The sequence below is a fragment of the Megalopta genalis genome, chromosome 4 (genome assembly GCF_051020955.1).
Source record: "Megalopta genalis isolate 19385.01 chromosome 4, iyMegGena1_principal, whole genome shotgun sequence".
Taxonomy (NCBI): Eukaryota; Metazoa; Arthropoda; class Insecta; order Hymenoptera; family Halictidae; genus Megalopta; species Megalopta genalis.
This window is the reverse complement of record NC_135016.1, coordinates 20817660-20840317: the sequence shown is the minus strand read 5'-3', so window position 1 is coordinate 20840317 and position 22658 is coordinate 20817660. Positions and strand designations below refer to the sequence as shown.

Here is a 22658-nt window from a genome sequence, read left to right as displayed (position 1 = left end):
TTTGGCCTGTGTTTAGCGCGCTCGAATTAACTCGAGCGCACAAGTTAAGGGGTTAAAGGAACGTCGCGCTCCAATTTTCTTTACTATTACCTGGAACTGTTAAACAAGACGAACGACGCGTCGTCGCAGAGCGAGTGGACGTTCGACGATGGTTTCGCGTTCCCCGATTTAGACGTGGCCGGTGTAGCATCATAAATACGACGGAATAGAACCGCGCATAGCGGCTAATTGCTGGCTGTCCACGTGCGAATACATTTTCGGGACGCAGCAGCATACTATCGATTCGACTTATGCACGCGCGATCGAAGATGCTGCGAACGGGACTGCAGTCGGCGCTGGGTAATGCACGTTAAAATCATTACCGGATTGTAGCCGTGCAATTAAACCGCTGTGTTTGGTCCGCGGCTGGCAATAAAATACCGAAGACACACACACACACGCATACACACACACACACGCACACACACACACACACACACACACACACACACACGCACGCATACACACTTTGCGTTCATTCCCTACTTTGTTCGTTTGCCTGTAATTGAAATCAGGCTGATTGCTCTGCTAATTTCCCCTTTAAACTCACCGAGCTATATCGCTCGTGAAAATAAAACAACAAGAACAGAGATTCAGGAAACGCATCTTTTTTTATAATACTCCATACGTACAAACATTTCTGTTTATGCGCGCCAGTTACTCTTCCTCTTTGTTTCTTTTTTCACCGTGCCTTTACCCGTGCATTCGCGATCGCTTTATGAAATGCTTTTCAGCTCGTTGCTTTAATCGTCGGTTTTCATAACGTTTATTCGTTAATTTTGATCTCTCCTTCACGAGCTAACGGACCGGGCCGGTTAATTAAACGAAAATTTACACTGCGATACTTTAAATTGCATGCAAGAAAAGAGCTCGCCGCAGAGTCGAGGCCGCGCGATCCGCGCAATCCACAAAGCTGAATTCGCTCGGCAACACAGAGAAACATATAAATCTCGTCGTGACATCTGTAGGTGTCTCATCAGCGAAGCGCAGCAGACACCGACGTTCCCAGGGCCGCTGTCAGATTTCTCACCTTGTCCGGCCGTGCGACGGAGCGGTTCACACGCGTGTGAAAACCGCAAGCAACGAAGAAGCCGCGAGTTCCGCAATTAAAGGTACGAGGGAACCGGAAGCGCGCCTTTCCGGGACGCCCGTCGCGCGACAATTCTCTATAGAACGTCTCTGTCCTATATTTTTCCTTTTTTCCTTTTTTTTTTTTTTTATTTCAGCATCGGGCAGGACAGAACCTACTTTACTCGGCGATTCAGCCGACGCAATTAAACGCGGCCGAGTACGAAGCCGCCATTGTGCCGTCTTCTTTCCTTGTACTCTTTACCTTTTTTTTTTATAAAGAGATAACGTTCGAAACCGACCTTTTTCCCGCGGTACGAGGCGTGCAATCGTAAACCAGATGCGTGTCGGAGGCTTTTTCTGTTCGCCGATCGGAATATTATCGAGGTCCCGACACGGTCGCCGTAAATTCTCCCTAATTGACGCTGAGATTGTCAACAATTTAGATTACAATCGGATTACCGATTGTCGATGATTATAAAAACGAGCCGCGAGCCTCGAAGAATTGAATCTCCGCTTCGAAATTGTGCATTTTTATTTACAAGCTGCTTTCTCCCTAATTCGCGCTTAGATTGCGCACAGAAATGGACAATTTGGGAGGAGGAGATATGATTGTTGGAGTTTTGTGGCTCTTTTTTGTAGTTACCCATTGTCAGAAATTATAAAACTAGTCGCGAGACTCGAAGAATCGAATCTCCGCTTCGAAATGGTCAATTTTTATTTACAAGCAGCTTTCTCCCTAATTCGCGCTTAGATTGCGCACAGAAATGGACAATTTCGGAGGAGGAGATATGATTGTTGGAATCTTGTGGCTCCTTTTTATAGTTACCGATTGTCAGAAATTATAAAAACGAGCCGCGAGACTCGAATAATCGTATGTTCTCTTCCCAAATTATCCATTTTTACTTACGAGCTGCGCGACAATTGTGGAGAATTTACTGTAATTTACAGTAATTTCTCCCTAATTCGCGTTTAGATTGCGTACTAAAATGGAAAATCTGGGAAGAGGAGACACGATTATTTGAGCCTCGCGGCTCGTTTTTACTTTTTACCGATTGTCAATTATAAAAACGAGCCGCGAGATTCCAATAATCGCATCTTCTGTTTCTAAATTGTAATTTCTCCCTAATTCGAGCTTAGATTGCTCGAAGAAACGGACAATTTGAGAAGAGAAGATTTGATTATTCGAGCCCCGTGACTCGCTTTTACGTTTTACCGATTGTCAATTATAAAAACGAGCCGCGAGATTCCAATAATCGCATCTTCTCTTCTCAAATTGTCCATTTTTATTTACAAGCTGCGCGATAATTGTGAAGAATTTACTGCAATTACACTAATCTCCCTCTAATTCGCGCTTAGATTGCTCGCAAAAATGGACAATTTGGGAAGCGAAGATACGATTATTCATTTTTATTTACAAGTTGCATGACAATTGTGAAGAATTTACTGCAATTACACTAATTTCGCCCTAATTCGCGCTTAGATCGCTCGCAAAAATGGACAATTTGGGAAGAGAAGATACGATTAATCAAGCTGTGCGCCTCGTTTCCATAAACAATCAATCGTGAACCAATAAAAAAACGAGTCGCGAGACTCGAATAATCTCGAGAAATAATAATAATAAAATAGAAATAATAAACAATCTCGAATTAACCTCTCGAATAATTAGGAAGAATGTTCCTGTTCAGCGTAATAACAGCGAACTTACGAATCGCCCTCAACGAAAAAACGCCGCGGAAACGGCAGAAAAAACGGGGCACGCGCGCGCGCGCGGCGGAATGTCTTCGGTGTTAATTGACGGAAAATCGAGATACAGTTTGCAGAGAGACGCGACTCTGGCCCGTGATTGCCAGGCGGAGTTACGTCGCCCGCGATCGATGCGTGCAGATGCCTGGGATGAAAACGGAAGTGGACCAAAAGGAGTAACGGAGCGCGAACGGATCATCGATGCAGACGTAATGGAGGCTATATTGATTGAATAACTGCGGGGCTGAGCTCCGGAGGTTGGAAACCGGTTAGGTTCCCGCGGGACCGATGATTAAGCGGGCTTGTAATCCGCGGAACTTATGACGAACGGCTAAGACAATATTGAACGAGGATTCTAGCCGCGGGAATGCCTTCGATTCATCTCTGCGCCGCGGCAGCCGGCTTAATTACGTCACATCGTCGCGGCCGCGGACGCGCGCGATTCCGCGAAGTCGGCACTCGCGTTCGATCGGATCGGTTCGTACAGTTAAATTTAGCCCGGAGCTTTCGCTTTCACCGCGGAGGAAAGTGATCGCTGCCTAGATTCTGGCCGAGTCCGTCGATTATATGCGCCTTTCAAATTGTCATTTTGCGGCACACGTGTCCGACAGGTACGGGCCGGCTGCGATTCCATTGCGTCTGGCCGGCGATATGGAGCCGTTCCACAGCGAACACAACGTGCAACGGGTTAACAAGTAATTCCGGTTTCGAGGCTCCCTCAAAGTTCTTCCGTTCCGTGTGAAATATTTAAGAACATCCGAACTTGAGCATCTGTTGGGTTGGACCTAATCCAGGGTCGACGTGCGAGCGAGGTCGGAGTCGAGAGTAACGTTGTAAATAATTTGATATGTCTGTGTTACGCTGTCGTTGCTGGTTTTGTGTGTTATGCAAAATTATCGTTTCCATGTGTGCGATTTAATAGTACTGCGATAATAATTAATAATAATATTGCGATTATATTTAATAATATAATTATATATAATATTATTATATATAATATATATTGTATATAATATATTATAATATAATTATATGTAATATAATAATATAATATAATAATAATATTGCGATTTTAATAGTAACTAACATTAATGTATACAGTGACAACAGTTAATATTCGGACACTTTTCTAAATATGCGATAACTTTTTTAGAACTGGGCTGAACGACTTGGATTTCTTTTTAGATGATAGAGCGACTACTAGACTATACTATAGCAGGTAGTAGTAGTACACGAGGTGGGTAGTAGTAGTAGTATACAATACTAGACCATAGAATGCTTTTCTTAAATTTTGCTATTGCTTAGCTAAATAAAAAACTCTCGTTTCTTAACTTCTTTATCTGAGCCTATAACGAAAATTAAAAAAATGTGTTGCGTAGATCTCGATGAGTTATATGCATGTTAAAAATTTCATCGAAATCGTTTGACCTTGGTATGAGCTGTAAACGATTAAAGATCGCAAAAATCGCGGTTCTGTCCCGATTTTTGACACTCTCGATCAACAAGTGTGAGAAATTTGCGGTTTTGCACAGTTTTCATATTTGTCAGGATCTACAAGCATCATTTTTTAAATTTTCGTTATAGACTCAAATAAAAAGGTTATAAAACGAGAGTCTTTTATTTTGTTCCATCATTCCAAATAATAGCAAAATTGTAACAAAGCAGTATAGTCATTGCCTAGTAGTAGTAGTCCCTCTATCATCCAAAAAAAGATTCAAATCGTTTATTCCAATTTTAAAAAAGTTACTGCATTTTAAATAGTATCCAAATATTAATGGAAGATAAATACCCTATATTTTATTATCAATACCCGATACTCTAAAGAACCTTTCCTCATAGATTAAAGATTGTAATTACTTATGCCACTCTTAAAAGATACAAAAAAATATCCATACAAAAGTGAAACATAAGAATAACCTGTAGTTACGATGATTTACGTTTCGTTTTACTTTATGTTCGCAATTATTTCAATTTTTACTGCAACTCTGCTTAATAAATCGATTCGTTTAAAAAGATATATTGCTATTGTTAATAACTTGAACACCGCTTGTCGCAATCGAAAATGCCGCGGTTAAGTAACGTCCGCGATAACCAGGTAGCATTTTAATAGTCTTAATAAAATTTAATAGTCTTTTGCGTAATCGTAGTCAAATTGTTACTTTCTAGTCCGATATCTCTCCTGCCGCAAACAACATTGACGCTAGATTTACGGAACCCGTCGAAATGATTGGTCAGCAATTTTTTAACTCACGAATATTCGTACCGTAAAGATACATTTACGAGCTATTTATTCAATTCATACGTTACTTGCGGCAAATGTTACAATAGCACTTGTTCAAAATCAGAATAAATTTCTCATCGTCACTTCTGTAAACTAATACAAAACAGCTCTGTTTTCTGTGCCCCGTAAATCTAGCGTTATATACAGGATGTCCCAAAAATGTCTCACAATCCGGAAATGGCGGATTCCTCGGATCATTTGAAGCAACTTCTTCCTTTACAAAAATTTTCTCCGAGCCACCGTTAACGAGTTATTAACGAAAAACAGTGACCAATCAGAGGCGAGATCAGCTGGCGCGAGGTGGTCGAGCCAACGGCGCCAGCGGTCGAGCGGTCGAATCCCAGTTCCGCTCATTGGCTCGGTCGCCTCGCGCCAGCCGAGCTCGCCTCTGATTGGTCACTATTTTTCGTTAATAACTCGTTAACGGTGCCTCGGAGAAAATTTTTGTAAAGGAAAAAGTTGCTTCAAATGACCCGAGGAACTCGCTACTTTCGGATTGCGAGACATTTTTGGGACATATATAACGCTATATAATATATATAACGCTGCATAATATTTCTCTTTCCGCGAGGATATAACGTGGTGCAAATTAGGCTAGTCTCCCCTATCGGCGGAACCCAATAACACCGCAGCCTCGGATCTCTCGGCGCCGAGACAATATCCTCGACAGGCCACTCGAGCGGATCGCCGGAGTAAGCAATCTGATCAAGACGACATGGTCCAATAGGCGGGAACGAAGAAAACAATTCCGTGAATTCGGCGAACGGAAGTATTACGGAAAATTATGCGGCCCATAACACGTTCCCGGGAGGAATAAATCGCGGCGGATCATCTCTCCGTAGTTGGAACGAACGATTCGTCTTTCGTTCCTCTCGACTTTCCTCGGTCCGCCGGGAAACTGCTCACGTCGACACTTTTTTAAACTTTGACATTAATTTATTGCTACTTAAGACCAAAAACAATTAACAAATTGCATGCCACTATATTCGGGAAACTCTCCTCTATCTTTTAACACCAATTAGAACCTTCTAACGTTTGTACTTTTCATGCAATACCTCATTTTTGTCGAAAATTTTGGGTTTGTACAAAAGTTCGTTTGTTTAAAAAACTAAGAGTGATGGAGCAATTCGGTTTTCGGATTCTTGTTCAGGGGGAGTGAAGCTCTACAAGAATTTCATAGCGGCTATAGAAGCCCAAAAATCGTGTCGGACAGCGTGATCAGCCGGAAGTAATGAAACTGGACAACGGACATAAATCCGGCGAGAATGGCGCAAAACCGATCGGCCGATCGAGCAGATTTTACGCGAGGCGGAAACGCGAGGCGCGCGGAGAAATGGAAAGGCCGCGAGCGTCGATCTCGGCGACTCCGAGCGGAATCCGGCGGACAAGGCCCGGGTAATCGGAGCACAAAGAGTTACAGCGCGGCACGGTTACCTTACTTTCGCTGCATGATCTGATTACGGGGGGCGACGGAGTCTAGCAATTAACGCGGAACCGGCCGTTTAATCCGTCACGGAACGAGATCCGAATCTTTCGCGCGGCGGGAACGAGCGGCGGCCGGCTGATTTATTGGTCGGAACTTTTCTCGATCCGATTTTCCCGCGGTCCCTCCTGCGGCGAACGGCCCGGCGTGCCGGGCTGGCGTTCCACTTCCACGGGAAACAGGATAGTCATCGATCTTCGTGCGGTTTCAGCGTTGATCGCCCGGCGAAGTTATGGTGTTACCTATCGGCGATTATTTAATACCTTTTAGAAATCCGCGTTTCGTAATCGGGGATCTCTGTTACAGCGGAATTTCAAAAGCTGGGCTTTCGATGGAATCTGGGACAGCGTGGCCGGTCACTGCGGTGACGCTGAATTGCTGTGCCTTTGGATTTTTGGAGGGCGTTTTTATTATTCGAAAATGAACGAGTCGATGAAATAAGATAATACGATAAAACGATTCGATGAAATGAATTAAAACGATGAAATGATTCGATAGAATAAAGTAAAGCGATGAAACGATTCGATGAAATAAAATAAAATGGTGTAACGATTCGATAAAATAAAATAATATGGTAAAACGATTCGATAAAATAAAATAAAACGATAAAACGGTTCGATAAAATAAAAATTCAAAGGTAAAAGAATAAAAGTGTTCAATGTATTTTATTGCATAAATATGAAGATAATCATGCCCAGAAAAATAAAATGAAACGACAAAACGATTCGATGAAATAAAATAAAACGATAAAACGATTCGATAGAATAAAATGAAGCGATAAAACGATTCAATAAAATAAAAATTCAAAGATAAAAGACTAAAACTGTTTAACATATCTTATTGCATAAATATAAAGATAATCATACTCAGAAAAATAAAATAAAACGATAAAACGATTCGATAAAATAAAATAAAACGATTAAACGATTCGATAGAATAAAAGAAAACGATAAAACGATTCGATAAAATAAAAATTGAAAGATAAAAGAATAAAAGTGTTTAAAATATTTTATTCCATAAATATAAAGATAATCGTACCTAGAAAGTTATGTCAAGGTTATGTCAAGGTTATGTCAATTAGTTCTTTTTGGACTAATATTGACTATCGTCCGTGACAATTTTTCGTTCGTTTCAACCCGTTCCCGCACTTTGACGTGAGTGTGACACGTGACGAAAATTTGTAGCAACAAACAGTCAAGTATAAATGTTATTCCGTTCTTTCGAGTCGAAATAAAATTCCGTTCTCTGTTTAATATTTAATATTCAATCATCCAAGTAAACGTCGGAATACGATCTTATTTTCTTTATCTACGAAATGATTGCGATGAAAAAAGGTCTAATCATTGCAATATCGTGAAGATAATGATAATGCAGCAAGTTAAAAGTTAAAAGTTCGTTCTTGCAGATCATTTGTCCAAACCGAATTTAAGATGGCTCCATTCTATCATATTTAACCTCGATTACACGCAGAGTCCTCAAGTTCGATCTTGAATCATCAATAAAAAGAACGCAGCAGTTTCCCATAATTCAAAAGAAAAACAAGAAAAAGAAAAATCAAAGTCAACATCTTTATTGCATTCGAGGAGAACAGCTCGCAACGTTTGCCATCGAGTTCGCGGCAGATCGAAAGCTGGACATACACATGGTGTCCCAAAAATATCTCGCAAACCGGAAATGAGAAGTTCCTGGGATCATTTGAAGTAACTTTTTCCTTAGCGAAAATGCAATCCGCGGCTTCGTTTGCGAGTTATTAACAAAAGAACACTGACCAATGAGAGGCGAGCTCGCCTAGCGCTTGGCGGCCTAGCCAATGTGCGCACGAAGCCCAGTTTCGCTCATTGGCTCGGCCGCCATGCGCCAGCATGTCTCACCTCTCATTGGTCGCTCTTTTTCGTTAATAACTCGTAAACAAAGCCGTGGATCGCATTCTCGCCAAGGACAAACTTACTTCAAATTACCTCAGGAACCTCCCATTCTCGGTTTGCGAGAATTTTTTTTGGGACACCCTGTAGATGCACGGACAGACACACAGAGACGAATCGTTTCTCATAAAGGCGCTATTGGCGTCGTATCGTAAAGAACGTGGTGGACAGGTCGCAGGACAGAGGGCGAAAGAACAACGGATCAGAGTTGCATATTACAAAACATTAGATAAGCTTTATTAGCCGATATTTTACAGTTCACGGTCGCGGCCGCGCACAATCAGCGTCCGCGTATCGTGTTCAGTAGTCGAGGTCGAGCATACAAGCGCCGCTTTAATCTCGAATCTCGCTGGTGCCAGTCGATTCGCCGGATCCGCGAGCGGGATTTCCGGGGGCCGTGGCGGCGATGGCGATTTCTCGGGCCGGGAAAATGCGAAGAAAGAAGAACGGCCTCTGCAGAAAGGCGGCCGCTTGCACGCTCGTGTACGCGGACTGGTCTGTGGTCCGCGAGCAGATTACTTAACGCGGTAATGCAATATACTCTCGGGTAGCACCTTAGTCTTAAATAGAGAGAGGTGTTGCGCGTAAGCCTGCCGTGGTCCGGGCTCGGCTTCGAAGAACGATGCTGTGTGTCCGCCGGGCACCGGGGGGCCCCTCTCGTCCTTCAGCAATGGGGACAGCGGATCAGACCGTTCACGTCGCATTTCGCGCACTTCAGCGCGACGAATTCCGCGGTGAAGTCGTTGCGGTGCACGGACCTCTTGCTACCGTTGCACACCGGACACAGCTGCCACTGGTAGCCGCCGCAGAACAGGCACACCGTGCACGCGTCCTCGCTCTGCAAATGAAAATGTTAGTCATTGCTACGGTTTTTTGTTCTGTTTGCGACTGTCGTCGCCGCCTCTCTCTCTCTCTCTCTCTCTCTCTCTCTCTCTCTCTCTCGCGAGCCGAACATCGACGCGTCCGCCGCGCGATGTTTGCTTTAAAACGCGCGCCCCGGTGCTTGCTATAATAAACGCACGCGTGTCGGAAGTCGACGTTGACTCGAGATGCATCAGCAAGAAATAGGCGATTTTCTATGCAAATTACAGTTCAGAATTGTACACGCGCGTGCACGTTCGCGGACGTCGTAACTTTTTACCGACAAGTTTCTGTTGTTCTTTTTCGTAAGTCGTTTGCTCGAGTATACAGGGTGTCCCGCATTTTTATGAGCGATTTTTATTTTTTTGCGACGATGAAAGGGCTGGCTTGCTGGACAATGTGCAATGACATTTTTGCAGGAATTGCAATTGCAAATAACGAGGAATTTTTTTAGGTATCGATAATTTATTTGCGTGCAGAAAATCGAGTTAAAATAAATGAAAATTTTGGAATAGTACAGTAAATTCCCCCTAATTTTCCTTCAGCTTGTAAACAAAACTGGATATGGGATATAGGATACGAGATATCGGATATTGGATATGGGATATGGGATACGGGATATAGGATATGAGATATGGGCTATGGGATATGGGATAAGATATCGGATACGAGATATGAGATATGGGATATGGGATATGGGATATGGAATATGGGATATGGGATATGGGATATGGGATGTGGGATATGTAATATGAGATGTGGGATATGGGATATTGGATATGAGATATCGGATATGGGATATGAGATATGGGATATGGGATATGGGATATGGGATATGGGATATGGGATATAGAATATGAGATGTGGGATATGGGATGAGTATCGGATATGAGATATGAAATATGGGATGGGATATGGGATATGGGATATGAGATGTGGGATATGGGATATGGGATATGGGATATCGGATACGGATATCGGATATGGGATATAGAATAAGGGATACGGGATACGGGATACGAGATATCGGGTATGGGATATGGGATATGGAATACGGAATATGGGATATGAGATATGGGATATGAGATATGGGATATGAGATATGGGATATTAGATATGGGATATGAGATATGGGATATGAGATATGGGATATGAGATATGGGATATGGGATATTGGATATGGTATACGGGATATTGGATATGGGATACGGGAGATGGGATATGAGATATGATAAATTTGCGCGCGACGATCCCGATTTCGATTAATTGTCGAATCCGCGTAGAAATGCGGCCCCGTCGCGGCCGGTTGCGCAACGTTGGCTTTCACTTTTACTCATTTTCAGCCGAGTTCTTTGGAAATAGCTGAAGGCGGTGTAGGCGATACGGGGAACGGGAATAGACGCATCGGCTCCGTTGATCGGCGTCTCAAAATATGGATCGACGAGGTGTGGACACTTTCGCTTCGCTATAATATCTCCGGGACAGAGTGAACTATTATTTCAAGCACGCCTTCGCAGCCGTCTATTTTCATGTTTTATAAGAGGAATCCTGTGGGTGACGCCGGCGCGGAAATGATCTTGCGATATTCATTATTCATGTATTAGGGTCAGGGGCGTCCCAAAGCGTTGATTCATTCCGATTCGTTTCTCGCAATCGCGTTTTTCAGTAACAAAAAACCCCGGTCTACATATTTTACGTCCGATTACCATGAAGCCTTAATACCAGTTCGAAGATTGCATCGAATAAAATTTAAAATCGTAAAAAAATGAGAATCGGAAAGTGCGATTTATTAGAAAAATATTTTATAGTTATCGCGAATTTTTAAACATTACTGTGCCCTTGTCTCCTGATCGGTTTGTTGCAGCAACGTTTGTCTTATATAAGCAATCGGAAATTTTGCAATTGTGCATGTGCAAATGCAAGCGAAACTGATTCAAAGCCGACGAAGATCACATGTCAGTAACAAAAATCCGCGGTCTGCATGTTTTACATCTGATTACCATGAAGCCTTAATACCAGTTCGAAGATTACGTCGAACAAAATTGAAAATTGTGACAAAATAAGAATCAGAAAGTGCGATTCGTTAGAAAAATATTTCATAGTCATCGCGAATTTTTAAACATTGCTGTCCCTTTATCTCCTGATCGGCTTGGTGCTCCAACGTTTGTTGCAAGCAATCGAAATTCTGCAATTGCGCATGTGCAGCGCGAGCGAAACTGCTTCAAAGCCGGCAAAGATCACTTGTCAGTAACAAAAATCCGCGGTCTACATGTTTTACATCCGATTATTATGAAGCCTTAATACCAATTCGAAGATTACTTCGAACAAAATTGAAAATCGTAAAAAAAATAAGAATCAGAAAGTGCGATTTATCAGAAAAATATTTCCTTGTCATCGCGAATTTTTCATGCTCCAAAGACTGTTCCAAGCGATCGAAATTCTGCAATTGTGCATGTGCAGCGCAACTGCGAACCTGCTTCAAAGCCGACGAAGATCACTCGGAGCGTTTTTTTTCTCGCAGCGCGCGGCCCGGCCGCGTGCAAAACGCGCGTTTCCCGCCGACTGACATTCGAACAGCCCGGCGGAAGTTCGCGAAACTTCGCCGGCTCGTGTCAAAAACTTCGGCCAATTTATCTCGCCGCGAAAAAAAGCTTGCGCAACCGGGCTCGCCGCGAGCATAAATTAAGAGGAGCGTTCAGCTTCGCCCGTTCCGGGCGGTGGACAAAAAAGAGATGTTGCGCGAGCGGCGTTTCTTCGGGCCCCGACGGGAAACCGTACTAAACGGAATCCGCCTGGGTATTGACACAACGTCGATACGCGAGAGTCTTCGGCGAGAGTTTCACCAGAGCGCGGATGACGGTGTACGCTTGGCATTCAGCGCGTTAATGAAATAAACTGCGCCCGCGCCGAGGACTGCGCATGCCTTACGAGGAAAGATGAGAATAGCGATGATACGTTACGCAAGAATTGCGTAAAGACTCGCTCCGGCCGGGGAAAGGATGCATCGTGGGCGTCGTTTAATTATGCATTTTTCCGACGCATCGAACCCTCGCGTAATCGCTCGGCTTTCAGAAGAAGAAGCCGCCCGGCTTCGTTCTGGCCCGATAATTTTCTAATCGATAGTGCTTGCGATTTTCGTATTCGCGCGGTCCAGCGAATCAAAAAACTTAGCTGAGACTGTCAAAAATGCTATTTTGTAAAAATCGAAATCTGTTCAATCTCTTCTTTTTCGATAACATCGAACCATGTTGATCGAAATGACCGGTGAAATTTATTTTAGAATTATTAAAATTGCGAAGCGTTCTTTTTGTTAAAGAAACGATTGGATAAATTTCATTAATCGAGATTGTATTAGAACAGAGACGACGAAAAGAAATTTAAACAAATTCAGTGTTGTCGTTCTTATTTATGTGAATGCTTTAGCAACGCAAGTTGGTCACTTTTAGAGCTCGACAGGTGTTAACCCTTTGCGCTCGAAGCCGAAATAACGTAAAATTTCAAATAGCTTTACCGATCCTTGGTATTTCCATTTTATAGAATTTAGTGCCTTTAACGGTTCTTGAAATATAAACAAATCTGATCGAGAAAATTATTTTGAAACGCGACGTAACAATTCTTAATGGCGCCTCGGAGTCGCCGCTCGAGTGCAAAGGATTAATTTCAAGAGACGAAAGTTCGACACTGGATATATATCCCAAAATTCATTAAATGTTTTTTATCTTTTCTTTCTTCTATTCATTTTGCTCACGAATGCACGAAGGCCTACCAAACACTATCAAGCAAAAGCCTATCGAAAATTAAATAAATCTCTTTTAATAATAAGTTAATAAATCTTTTCAGCTTCCGCGAAAGCTGGCGCGATAGCAAACGCTCTGTAAACTTCCGGCGGCAGAGGTGTTAAATCGTGAATGACGTTCGAAGTGTCCGATTCTTATCGAATTTTCTGCATCGACAGGTTTCACTCTCCGCCGAGGAAGTAAGTTTCTAATTGGAGAACGACGGCAGCTCTCTTTGTTCGAGCTTCTCCATTAATAAAATCGAGGTCGGTCGCCGGCAGAGCGGCAGAAGAAACGTAAACAGAAATTCCAGCAATTAAATGTCCTGAATGAGAAACGATCTCGCCGTCCGCGCTCGGGGAGACAGAGGCCGGAGAAATATACAATCGGGAAGAAGAAGAAGTCCGACGACACGCGACATTTCGCGAAGCGGTATCGCCGAGCAGGCCCCAAGGTCGGCAACTTTAATCAGCGTTGACACATGCGGCGACGCGAACAGCAGCTGCATACAACTGCAAACCGCATACCGTTTCCCTATCGCTCTCGAATTACAAGAAACGTCCGAGTGAAAATTTCACTGCGAAGCGTTTAAACAATATCTACTTTTCATCGGCTCGTTGTGTAATGTATTTCGCGATGGTCGAACAAATTTTTAAATCTCGCTCCCCTGAAATGGAATTTAATTTTCGACAGGCTTTTGTTTGATAGTGTTTGGCAGGCCTTTGTGCATTCGTGAGAAAGATGAATAGGAGAAAGAAAAGCCGAAGCGATTTATTTGAGGCTCGATAGGTCGCGGTTTGTGCGTAATTGATTTTTGGAAACAATGTCTTTGGGCAAAATACAGGGTGTCCCAAAATTATGATTCTTCTGGGAAATGAGGGGTTCCTGAGGTCATTTGAAGTAACTTCCTCCTTTGCAAAAATGTTCTCCGAGGCATCGTTAACGAGTTATTAACGAAAAACACTGACCAATGAGAAGCGAGCTCGGCTAGCGCGAGGCGGCCGAGCCAACGAGCGCGCGCGAAGCCCAGTTCCGTTCATTGGTTCGGCCGCCACGCTCCAGCTTATCTCGTCTCTCATTGGTCACTGTTTTTCGTTAATAACTCGTAAACGAAGCCGCGGATTGCATTTTCGCAGAGGAAAAGGTTACTTCAAATCACCTCAGGAACCCTTCAGTTCCCGGAAATAGAATAATTTTGGGACACCCTGTATATATCTTCTGCATCGATCGAAGAAGACAGAAGCGAGACGAGAAGGTATTTCGTCTTCGAATCGCTTCAATAAATCGAAAATAACGTGACAATTTCCTTAAATTCCTTTGGCGACGTCTGCGTAACTCCAGTCATTTTTCCCAGAAATGTTCGGAGCTTGGAATTCAAACCGGCAGATCTCAGAATACTGTAGAATGCTCGTTTTTATAGAAACTCGAAGCAGTAGGCAAAAAGAAGGCAGCAGCCAGCATGCCGGCGTACATTAATATGAATACACAGTAATGCAAGAATAAAAACGATAACTTAACTTTTTTATTTCTAATTTTTTGCCACGATACGAACGCAAGTCAGAGGCCAAACAGGACATTTTTTTGTTGTTTTCCGTCGAACCTCATTATTGACGTAGCGATAATGGAGGATAGCATAGGCGTAGGAGGAAATTCACAGCAGCCTGAAATTTGGCATTTCAAGGAGAAATTACTGCATCTCGTTTACCCACTTTTGCCATAAATGCATAAAATCCAATTATAACGTAGTTCCTCAGCTTGTAAACAAAAATGGACAATTCGAGAACAGGAGACATGATTATTGTTGACAATCGGCAACTATATAAATGACAATTATGGAGAATTTACTATAATTGCAAAATTTTCCCATAATCCTCGCGCTCAGATTGCGCACTAAAAATGGACAATTCGGAAGAGAAGATACGATTATTCGGGCTTTGCACCTCGGTTTTATAATTATTGACAATCGGCAACTATAAAAACGAGTTTCAAGGCTCGAACAATCGTATCTCCTCTTCCCAAAAAAATTCTCCATTTGTCTTCACAGATTAAAGGAAAGTTCGATAGAATTCACTGTATTTAGCGACGCAGCGACGAGGTGCGCCAACTGGTCGAAGTATAATAGTTAGGGCGAACGAAGGACCGAAGAAGTGCCCATCAGGAAAGTGATAGGTGGTAGCAAACAGTGTAAACGACCTTTACACGCTACAAGGTAAACCTCAATAGCCACGACATCGAAATTTATGATCGCGGTGGAAAAGGAAGGTGGTGGCAGGCTGCGGCAGATATCGTCGGATAAAAGTGAAAGGATCGGACAACCTTGCGTTCGCGATTGCGGTGCACGGGCAAACGCTGGCCAAGTTCCTTTTATACTCGTGCACAGTCGTATATGCTCGAGAGAGACAACCGTACGTCTATGCATGTATGTATGTACTCCGGTGTGTTCCATTCTTCTACGCAGCATAGATATTCCGCGGAACGTGGAACGCAGGCGCATGCGGAATTCTGAGAACCGGCGGGAGATTCCACGGGCTCAACCAAGGATTATATCGAAGGATTATAGACAGCTTCGTGCCTGCTTTCGCGTGATTACGCGCCGGCACGATCCTCCTATGGCGGATCTGAGAATTTCTTTCTTTCCTACGGCACTCGAACTCCCGCATTCTCGAAATTCAAAGAACATCGGTTTTCTTATCGAGGGTCAAATTATATTAATTATATTAATATAAAATTATATATATTATATATATATATATATATAATATATATATATTCATTATATTATATTATATTATACATATATTACAATATATATATAATATAATATAATATAGTATAGTATAGTATAGTATAGTATAGTATAGTATAATATAATATAATATAATATAATATAATATAATATAATATAATATAGTATAGTATAATATAATATAATATAATATAATATAATATAATATAATATAATATAATATAATATAATATAATATAATATAATATAATATAATATAATATAATATAATATAATATAATATAATATAGTATAATATATATATATCAAATTATATTAATTAATTATAATATTCGTTTCTCCGCGAATTATACAGTAAATTCTCTTCGATGTTGTGTCGCTCAGTTTGTAAACAAGAGCGGAGAATTTGGGGAGAGGAGACGCGATTATTCGTGCCTCGTGGATCGTTTTTGTCGTTGTTGACAAAATCGGCGACTACAAAAACGAGCCGCGACGCACGAACAGTCGTATCGCCTCTTTTGGAAGGTATTTACCGTACTCGAGAAACGCCTCTGGCAGAATGTTGTCGGACATGATTCATTTTACGATGAGAAGTGTGTGATGACGTCAATTACGTATTCTACTCTGTGGGGGGTTTGCAATTCTCGTGTAATAGTTATTTTCTGTCCAATGACAAAGGAACGTGAGGAATGAGGAGATGGACCAAGAATCTTTGCGGTATAATTGCTGCGACATTTTGTGAGATCTCTTTAAAATAAGTCTAGGAAAAGCAAAATTTATATAATCGATTTTGGATTGTTTCTGGCTTCCAAGATATTTGTACACTATAAGCGCAGGAATATCTGCAATCCCGAGCCTAGGAAATTTTAATTCGTTGATTATAATATTAATTATTAGTATTATAATATATTATAATATAATTATAATACTATAATATATTACAATATAATTATAATACTATAATATATTATAATATAATTATAACACTATAATATATTATAATATAATTATAACACTATAATATATTATAATATAATTATAATATTATTAATAATATATATTATATATATTATAAAATTAAATGTTAACTATAAAATTATATAATTATAATATAAAATTTCGATCTTATTATAATATAATAATATAATTATAAAATTATTACACCTATTATAAAAAGAAAGAAACGCGTTAAGAAATATATATATAAGATTAATTCAAGCGGATAAGTACTTATGAAGGTCAATGACGGTTGTATGCTACAGTAATGAAGAGACAGTTCTCGAATGATCACGGTATAATTATGATTAACTGCTAATCGACGCGCTGACAGGAGGGAAAAAATTTCAGTTGATTAGAGACCGCGAAATTAATGCGCAACTTTTAATTACCTGGTACGGCTTCAGCATGTCCCTCAGTTCGCCGGACTCGTTCAGCCGCTCGACGGTGTCGAATCCCTGCAAGAAGAAGGAACTTTTAATGACTCGAAGACTCTGTGTATCAACAGAGAGAAGTCGGTGTCGCAAAAATGTAACAAGAAGAATTACAATTTTTTTCGCTTCTTTGTACCATCAATCATCCCGACGGCGTGTATCCCGCAAGAAGTATGCGAGATAATTAACGAAAAAGATGACAAACAACCGTAACTGCCACGTGCTTCTCCAGGTTTTTCTCAGTGTAATAACTGCGTTAATGTTAATTGCATACGAAAGTATCGTGTTATATGATAATAATAATAATAATAATAATTGGAAAATGACGTGTAATCAAAGTTACGGCTCGTAGCTATAATCGATAACGTTTCACGATTATTGGCGAGATATCGAACTTGATTATCGGTTTCACCGGTGTGTTTGTTAATAAAGCGATAAATACAGTGTATATCAAATTCGCTGAAGTTGATCTCGACGATTTCACACCACTATTTTTATGTAATTATCGCGATTAGAAAAGCGTTAACGGCATCGTCCGGCGAATTTACTTTTTATTAGAATTTATTCGTTAGTAACTTATAGTGTGAATAAATAATTTATTCATTCTTTGCTCATTACACGGACAAGTAAAAACAAGCAATTTTTACACTTTTTTAGTGACTGTAGCTTGACTGCGAGTCAACCGATTTCGATGAAATTTTCTGTATACATGTAATTTAACCAAGATCTACAAAACGCACTTTTTGGATTTTCGTTCGGAATTCGAACAAAAAAGTTCAAAAAAACTTTCGATCGCCTTTTAAAACGCTACACCTTTTTTTTAAACAGATCCAAATTAACCTGAATTCCTTTTAAGTGTGAAAAAGTCTGGTCTTCGGTACATCGACTGAAATATATTTCCTTTTTATTTCTTTTATGTCATTTTAAACAGTAGCGAAATTGAAAAAAGAACTATTTTACTCGATGTACCGAAGACTATACTTTTTAACACCTGAAAAGAATTCAGCTAATCTAGACCTGATTTAAAAAAGCGATTACACGTGAAAAGACGATCGATAGTTTTTATAACTTTTCTGTTCGAACCCCGAACGAAGATTTAAAAAGTGTATTCTGTAGATCTTGGTAACTTAGATCCTTTAACGCTTGAAAAGAATTCAGGTAACTTAGACCCGTCTTAAAAAAAGTGATTGCGTGTTAAAAGGCGATCGAATATTTTCTAATAAAGCGATAAATACAGTGTATATAAAATTCGCTGAAGTTGATCTCGACGATTTCACATCACTATTTTTACGTAATTATCGCGATTAGGAAAGCGTTGACGGCATCGTCTAGCGACGCATTATGTTTGATAGGTTCGCTTAGAAATTTCAGTATAATTCCTCGAAATTATCCATCACGTCCGGCGACGGATAATTGTTACGAGTTTTGTATTATCACGGCGTTGCCATAACAGGCGCGCCATACGCGTCGTTTTCCCGGCGAAGTCGAGAGGAAAATCGTATTAAAATATTTACGATGTGTTGATAGCGGAGGCGGTAATCACTTTGGTTTCGGTGTTAAACCAATTTTCCGGGATTCGCGATACTTTATCGTCCGACCGTTTAACGGTGTCCCGTAAACTCGAACAGTGGTCGACGGTAATGAACATTTTATGAAACTCCGCGGTTCAAATGGTCACGTACTCGAACGGTTTTCACGCGTTCCGGGCCCGAGTTCCGGCGGCGAGTTTTCCGTATTTCCCGTTTTACTTTCGCAAGAAGAGTAGCTTTTACGATCGCTTTGCCGCTCGGCGTGATTACTTTACTGAAAAATATACTGTTTGCTCTTACGACGCGTTGACTGTCGCGTTTATCTGCGCGCGGCCGACCGAACTGTTTCTCCGAGACGTCGAGATTGATTCGATCGAACCGCGCCGATTTCGTCCCGTTCGAGAAATTCCTCCGATTTTTCATCGAATTTTTCGGGACCGCTGGACTCGATCGGCTAGATCTCGATCGTTGAAATGATCCGAGAGAAGCGAATGTGCCACCGATCCACGCGAAACGCATCCAAGGACGCGCGAATATTGTTCGCGAGCGCAGGAAATCTCGAAAGTCGTTTTTATGACAGATGTTCTGTGCGCGGCCGACCGAACTGTTTCTCTCAGATGTCGAGATTGATTCGATCGAACCGCGTCAATTTCGTCCCGTTCGAGAAATTCCTCCGATTTTTCATCGAATTTTTCGGGACCGCTGGACTCGATCGGCTAGATCTCGATCGTTGAAATGATCCGAGAGAAGCGAATGTGCCACCGATCCACGCGAAACCCATCCAAGGACGCGCGAGTATTGTTCGCGAACCCAGGAAACCTCGAAAGTCGTTTTTATGACAGATGTTCTGCTCATAGCCGACTGAACTGTTTCTCCGAGACGTCGAGATTGATTCGATCGAACCGCGCCGATTTCGTCCCGTTCGAGAAATTCCTCCGATTTTTCATCGAATTTTTCGGGAGCGCTGGACTCGATCGGTTAAATCTCGATCGTCGAGACGGTTCGAGAGAACCGAATGTGCCACCGATCCACGCGAAACCCATCCAAGGACGCGCGGGTATTGTTCGCGAGCCCAGGAAACCTCGAAAGCCGTTTTTACGGTCGATGTTCTCCGCGCGGCTGTCGCAACGGCGCGCGGCGTTACGAAAAGGAACGATTGATGCCTTTCACCAAACGCGATCCGCGTTTCTAATCCGTCAACGGCCGACCAGGAAGAAAAATCGGCGAGGGGAACGGCGGATCGACGGCGAAACAATGCGAAACCTATTCACGAAGAACTAATTGTTAGTCCGCCGATAGAACTTGTAATTCCAGCTCTCCTGTGCGTGTCTACGGAATGATTCATAACGTCGCGACTCGGACATACACATCTGGGTGGACAAGCTACCGTATACATCGACGATCCAAGTCGACCGCTCGAATCGTACATTTTTCATGGAAAAATTGTTCTCTGATATTAACGTTGTGGGAATCAGAGCTGAGCATTGTTCGAATTATTTCGGATAAATATTTATCGAAGATGATTATTCGAACGAATTCGTTTTAGTCGAATATTTTGTTTGTGTATGAGTGAAATGTTTTATCGATTCAAAGTCAATAAAAGAGAAGTTTATTCACTGGTAATTTAGAATATATAAATAATTTATTCATTGATAATTCAGACTATATAAAGAATTTATGCGTTAATAATTTAGAGTATATTAATAATTTATTCATTGATAATTCAGAGTATATAAATGATTTATTCATTGATAATTTAGATAATAATAAGTGTGAAGAAGTCTGGTCTTCGGTACATCGACTGAAATACATTTTCTTTTTATTTCTTTTATGTCATCTTAAACAGTAGCGAAATTTAAAAAAAAACTATTTTACTCGATGTACCGAAGACTATACTTTTGAACACTTGAAAAGAATTCAGGTAATCTAGACGATTTAACGACGATTTAAGAAGTGCATTTTGTAGGTCTTGGTAACTTAGACCCTTTAACGCTTGAAAAGAATTCAGGCAACTTAGACCCGTCTTAAAAAAAAGCGATTGCGTGTTAAAAGGCGATCGAATATTTTTTGCCGATGGTTATCCATCGCAACGTGGTCAGAAGAGCTCGACAGCCGTCAAAAGTAGCGTCCCGCGTGAATTGCTGCACGCGAGTCGCCGTCCTCCTATAAAGCGCGGCGGCAACTTGCCAAACCGCAGCGTCCGAACGAAAAAACCGATGATAATACGAAATCAAGCTTCTCGCGGTGCTCGGGGTGTGCTCGCTGGATAGCTGTCCATAACAGGACGATCGAATGCATGGAAATCGCGCGGCGTGGTCGAGCAGGAATGCAGTCGGAGCGCGGCCTCTCGTTTGCACACGAGAGAGAGACCACGTTGGATCGTAATGCCGTGTAACGCAAGCGGCTTCACCTTTCTCTCTTTCTCTCTTTCGCTCGTCTTGGCCTCTCTTTCACTCCCTCTCTCCTCTCTCTCTTTTTCTTTCTTTCTCTTCGTCTAGCCTCCCGGCCTTGGAGCGGCCTGACATTTCGCTTTTACGCGTTTAACCGCGCCGCTGACAACTGTCGCGAGCCTATTCGAGGATGAGCCCGTCGAACGTCGCCAGGGTCCCGTGTCATGGGAAATTGGGCAATTGCGGTGGCGATGATTGAACGAGCACACTCGGGCCCGCGACGCGACGTGTCCGGCAAGCGGGATAAGAGCTCACGGGCTCGGCGAGGATTCGACGGCGAACAAGGAGGAACGCGCCGGGAATCGCCGCGCCGAATTGTCTGCCGGGAATCGCCGCTCAGAATTATCCGCCCAAAATCGCCGCATCGAATTTTTCACCGGGAATCGCTGCACTGAATTGTCTGCTGGGAATCGCCACATCGAATTGTCCGCCGGGAATCGCCGCACCGAATTAGCCGCCGGGAATCGCCGCACAGAATTATGCGCCGGGAATCGCCGCATCGAATTGTCCGCCGGGAATTGCCATATCGAATTATGCGCCGGGAATTGCCGCACCGAATTATGCGCCGGGAATCGTCGCACCGTATTAGCTGCCGGGAATTGCCGCATCGAATTAGCCGCCGGGAATCGCCGCACCGAATTAGCCGTCGGGAATCGCCGCACAGAATTATGCGCCGGGAATCGCCGCATCGAATTGTCCGCCGGGAATCGCCATATCAAATTATGCGCCGGGAATCGCTGCACCGAATTAGCCGCCGGGAATCGCCATATCGAATTATGCGCCGGGAATCGCCGCATCGAATTGTCCGCCGGGAATCGCCATATCGAATTATGCGCCGGGAATCGCCGCACCGAATTATGCGCCGGGAATCGCCGCATCGAATTGTCCGCCGGGAATCGCTGCACCGAATTAGCCGCCGGGAATCGCCATATCGAATTATGCGCCGGGAATTGCCGCATCGAATTGTCCGCCGGGAATCGCCGCACCGAATTATCCGCCGGGAATCGCCGCACCGAATTATGCGCCGGGAATCGCCGCACCGAATTATCCGCCGCGAATCCTCGCGCGAAGCTGAATTCGAAGCGGCCGAGATACAAATTTGATTGCCGGAGGAAATAAAAGCTCGGAGTAGAAGGATGAAGGGGCTGTGGGAGGGGGAGGGATTGGACAGAAGGCGCGCAGCGGGGTTACCGTTATTGAATTTAGATCGGTTTCATATCGCGGTGAGGATTGCTCGAGTCCACGGCGGCCGATCAATTTATTGAGGATAATTCGAAATCGTCGTTCGTCCGGGGCTTCGCCAAGGATGAAATTAAAAATACAATCG

The 22658-nt window shown here is 42.5% G+C and overlaps 1 protein-coding gene across 3 annotated transcripts in view; it reads right to left on the bottom strand.

Annotated features, from left to right (window-relative positions):
• Positions 1-8747: 8747 nt before the first annotated feature.
• Positions 8748-22658, bottom strand: part of LOC117219019 (uncharacterized) — a 72892-nt gene continuing 58981 nt past the window's right edge. For all 3 annotated transcript variants that reach the window (XM_033467850.2, XM_033467849.2, XM_033467848.2), the window contains 2 exons: positions 17311-17376; positions 8748-9377 (listed from right to left, as the gene is read on the bottom strand). In XM_033467850.2, coding sequence (XP_033323741.2) covers positions 9204-9377; positions 17311-17376 — 240 coding nt within the window. In that variant the 3' untranslated portion in view covers positions 8748-9203. The remainder of the gene's footprint in view (positions 9378-17310; positions 17377-22658) is intronic.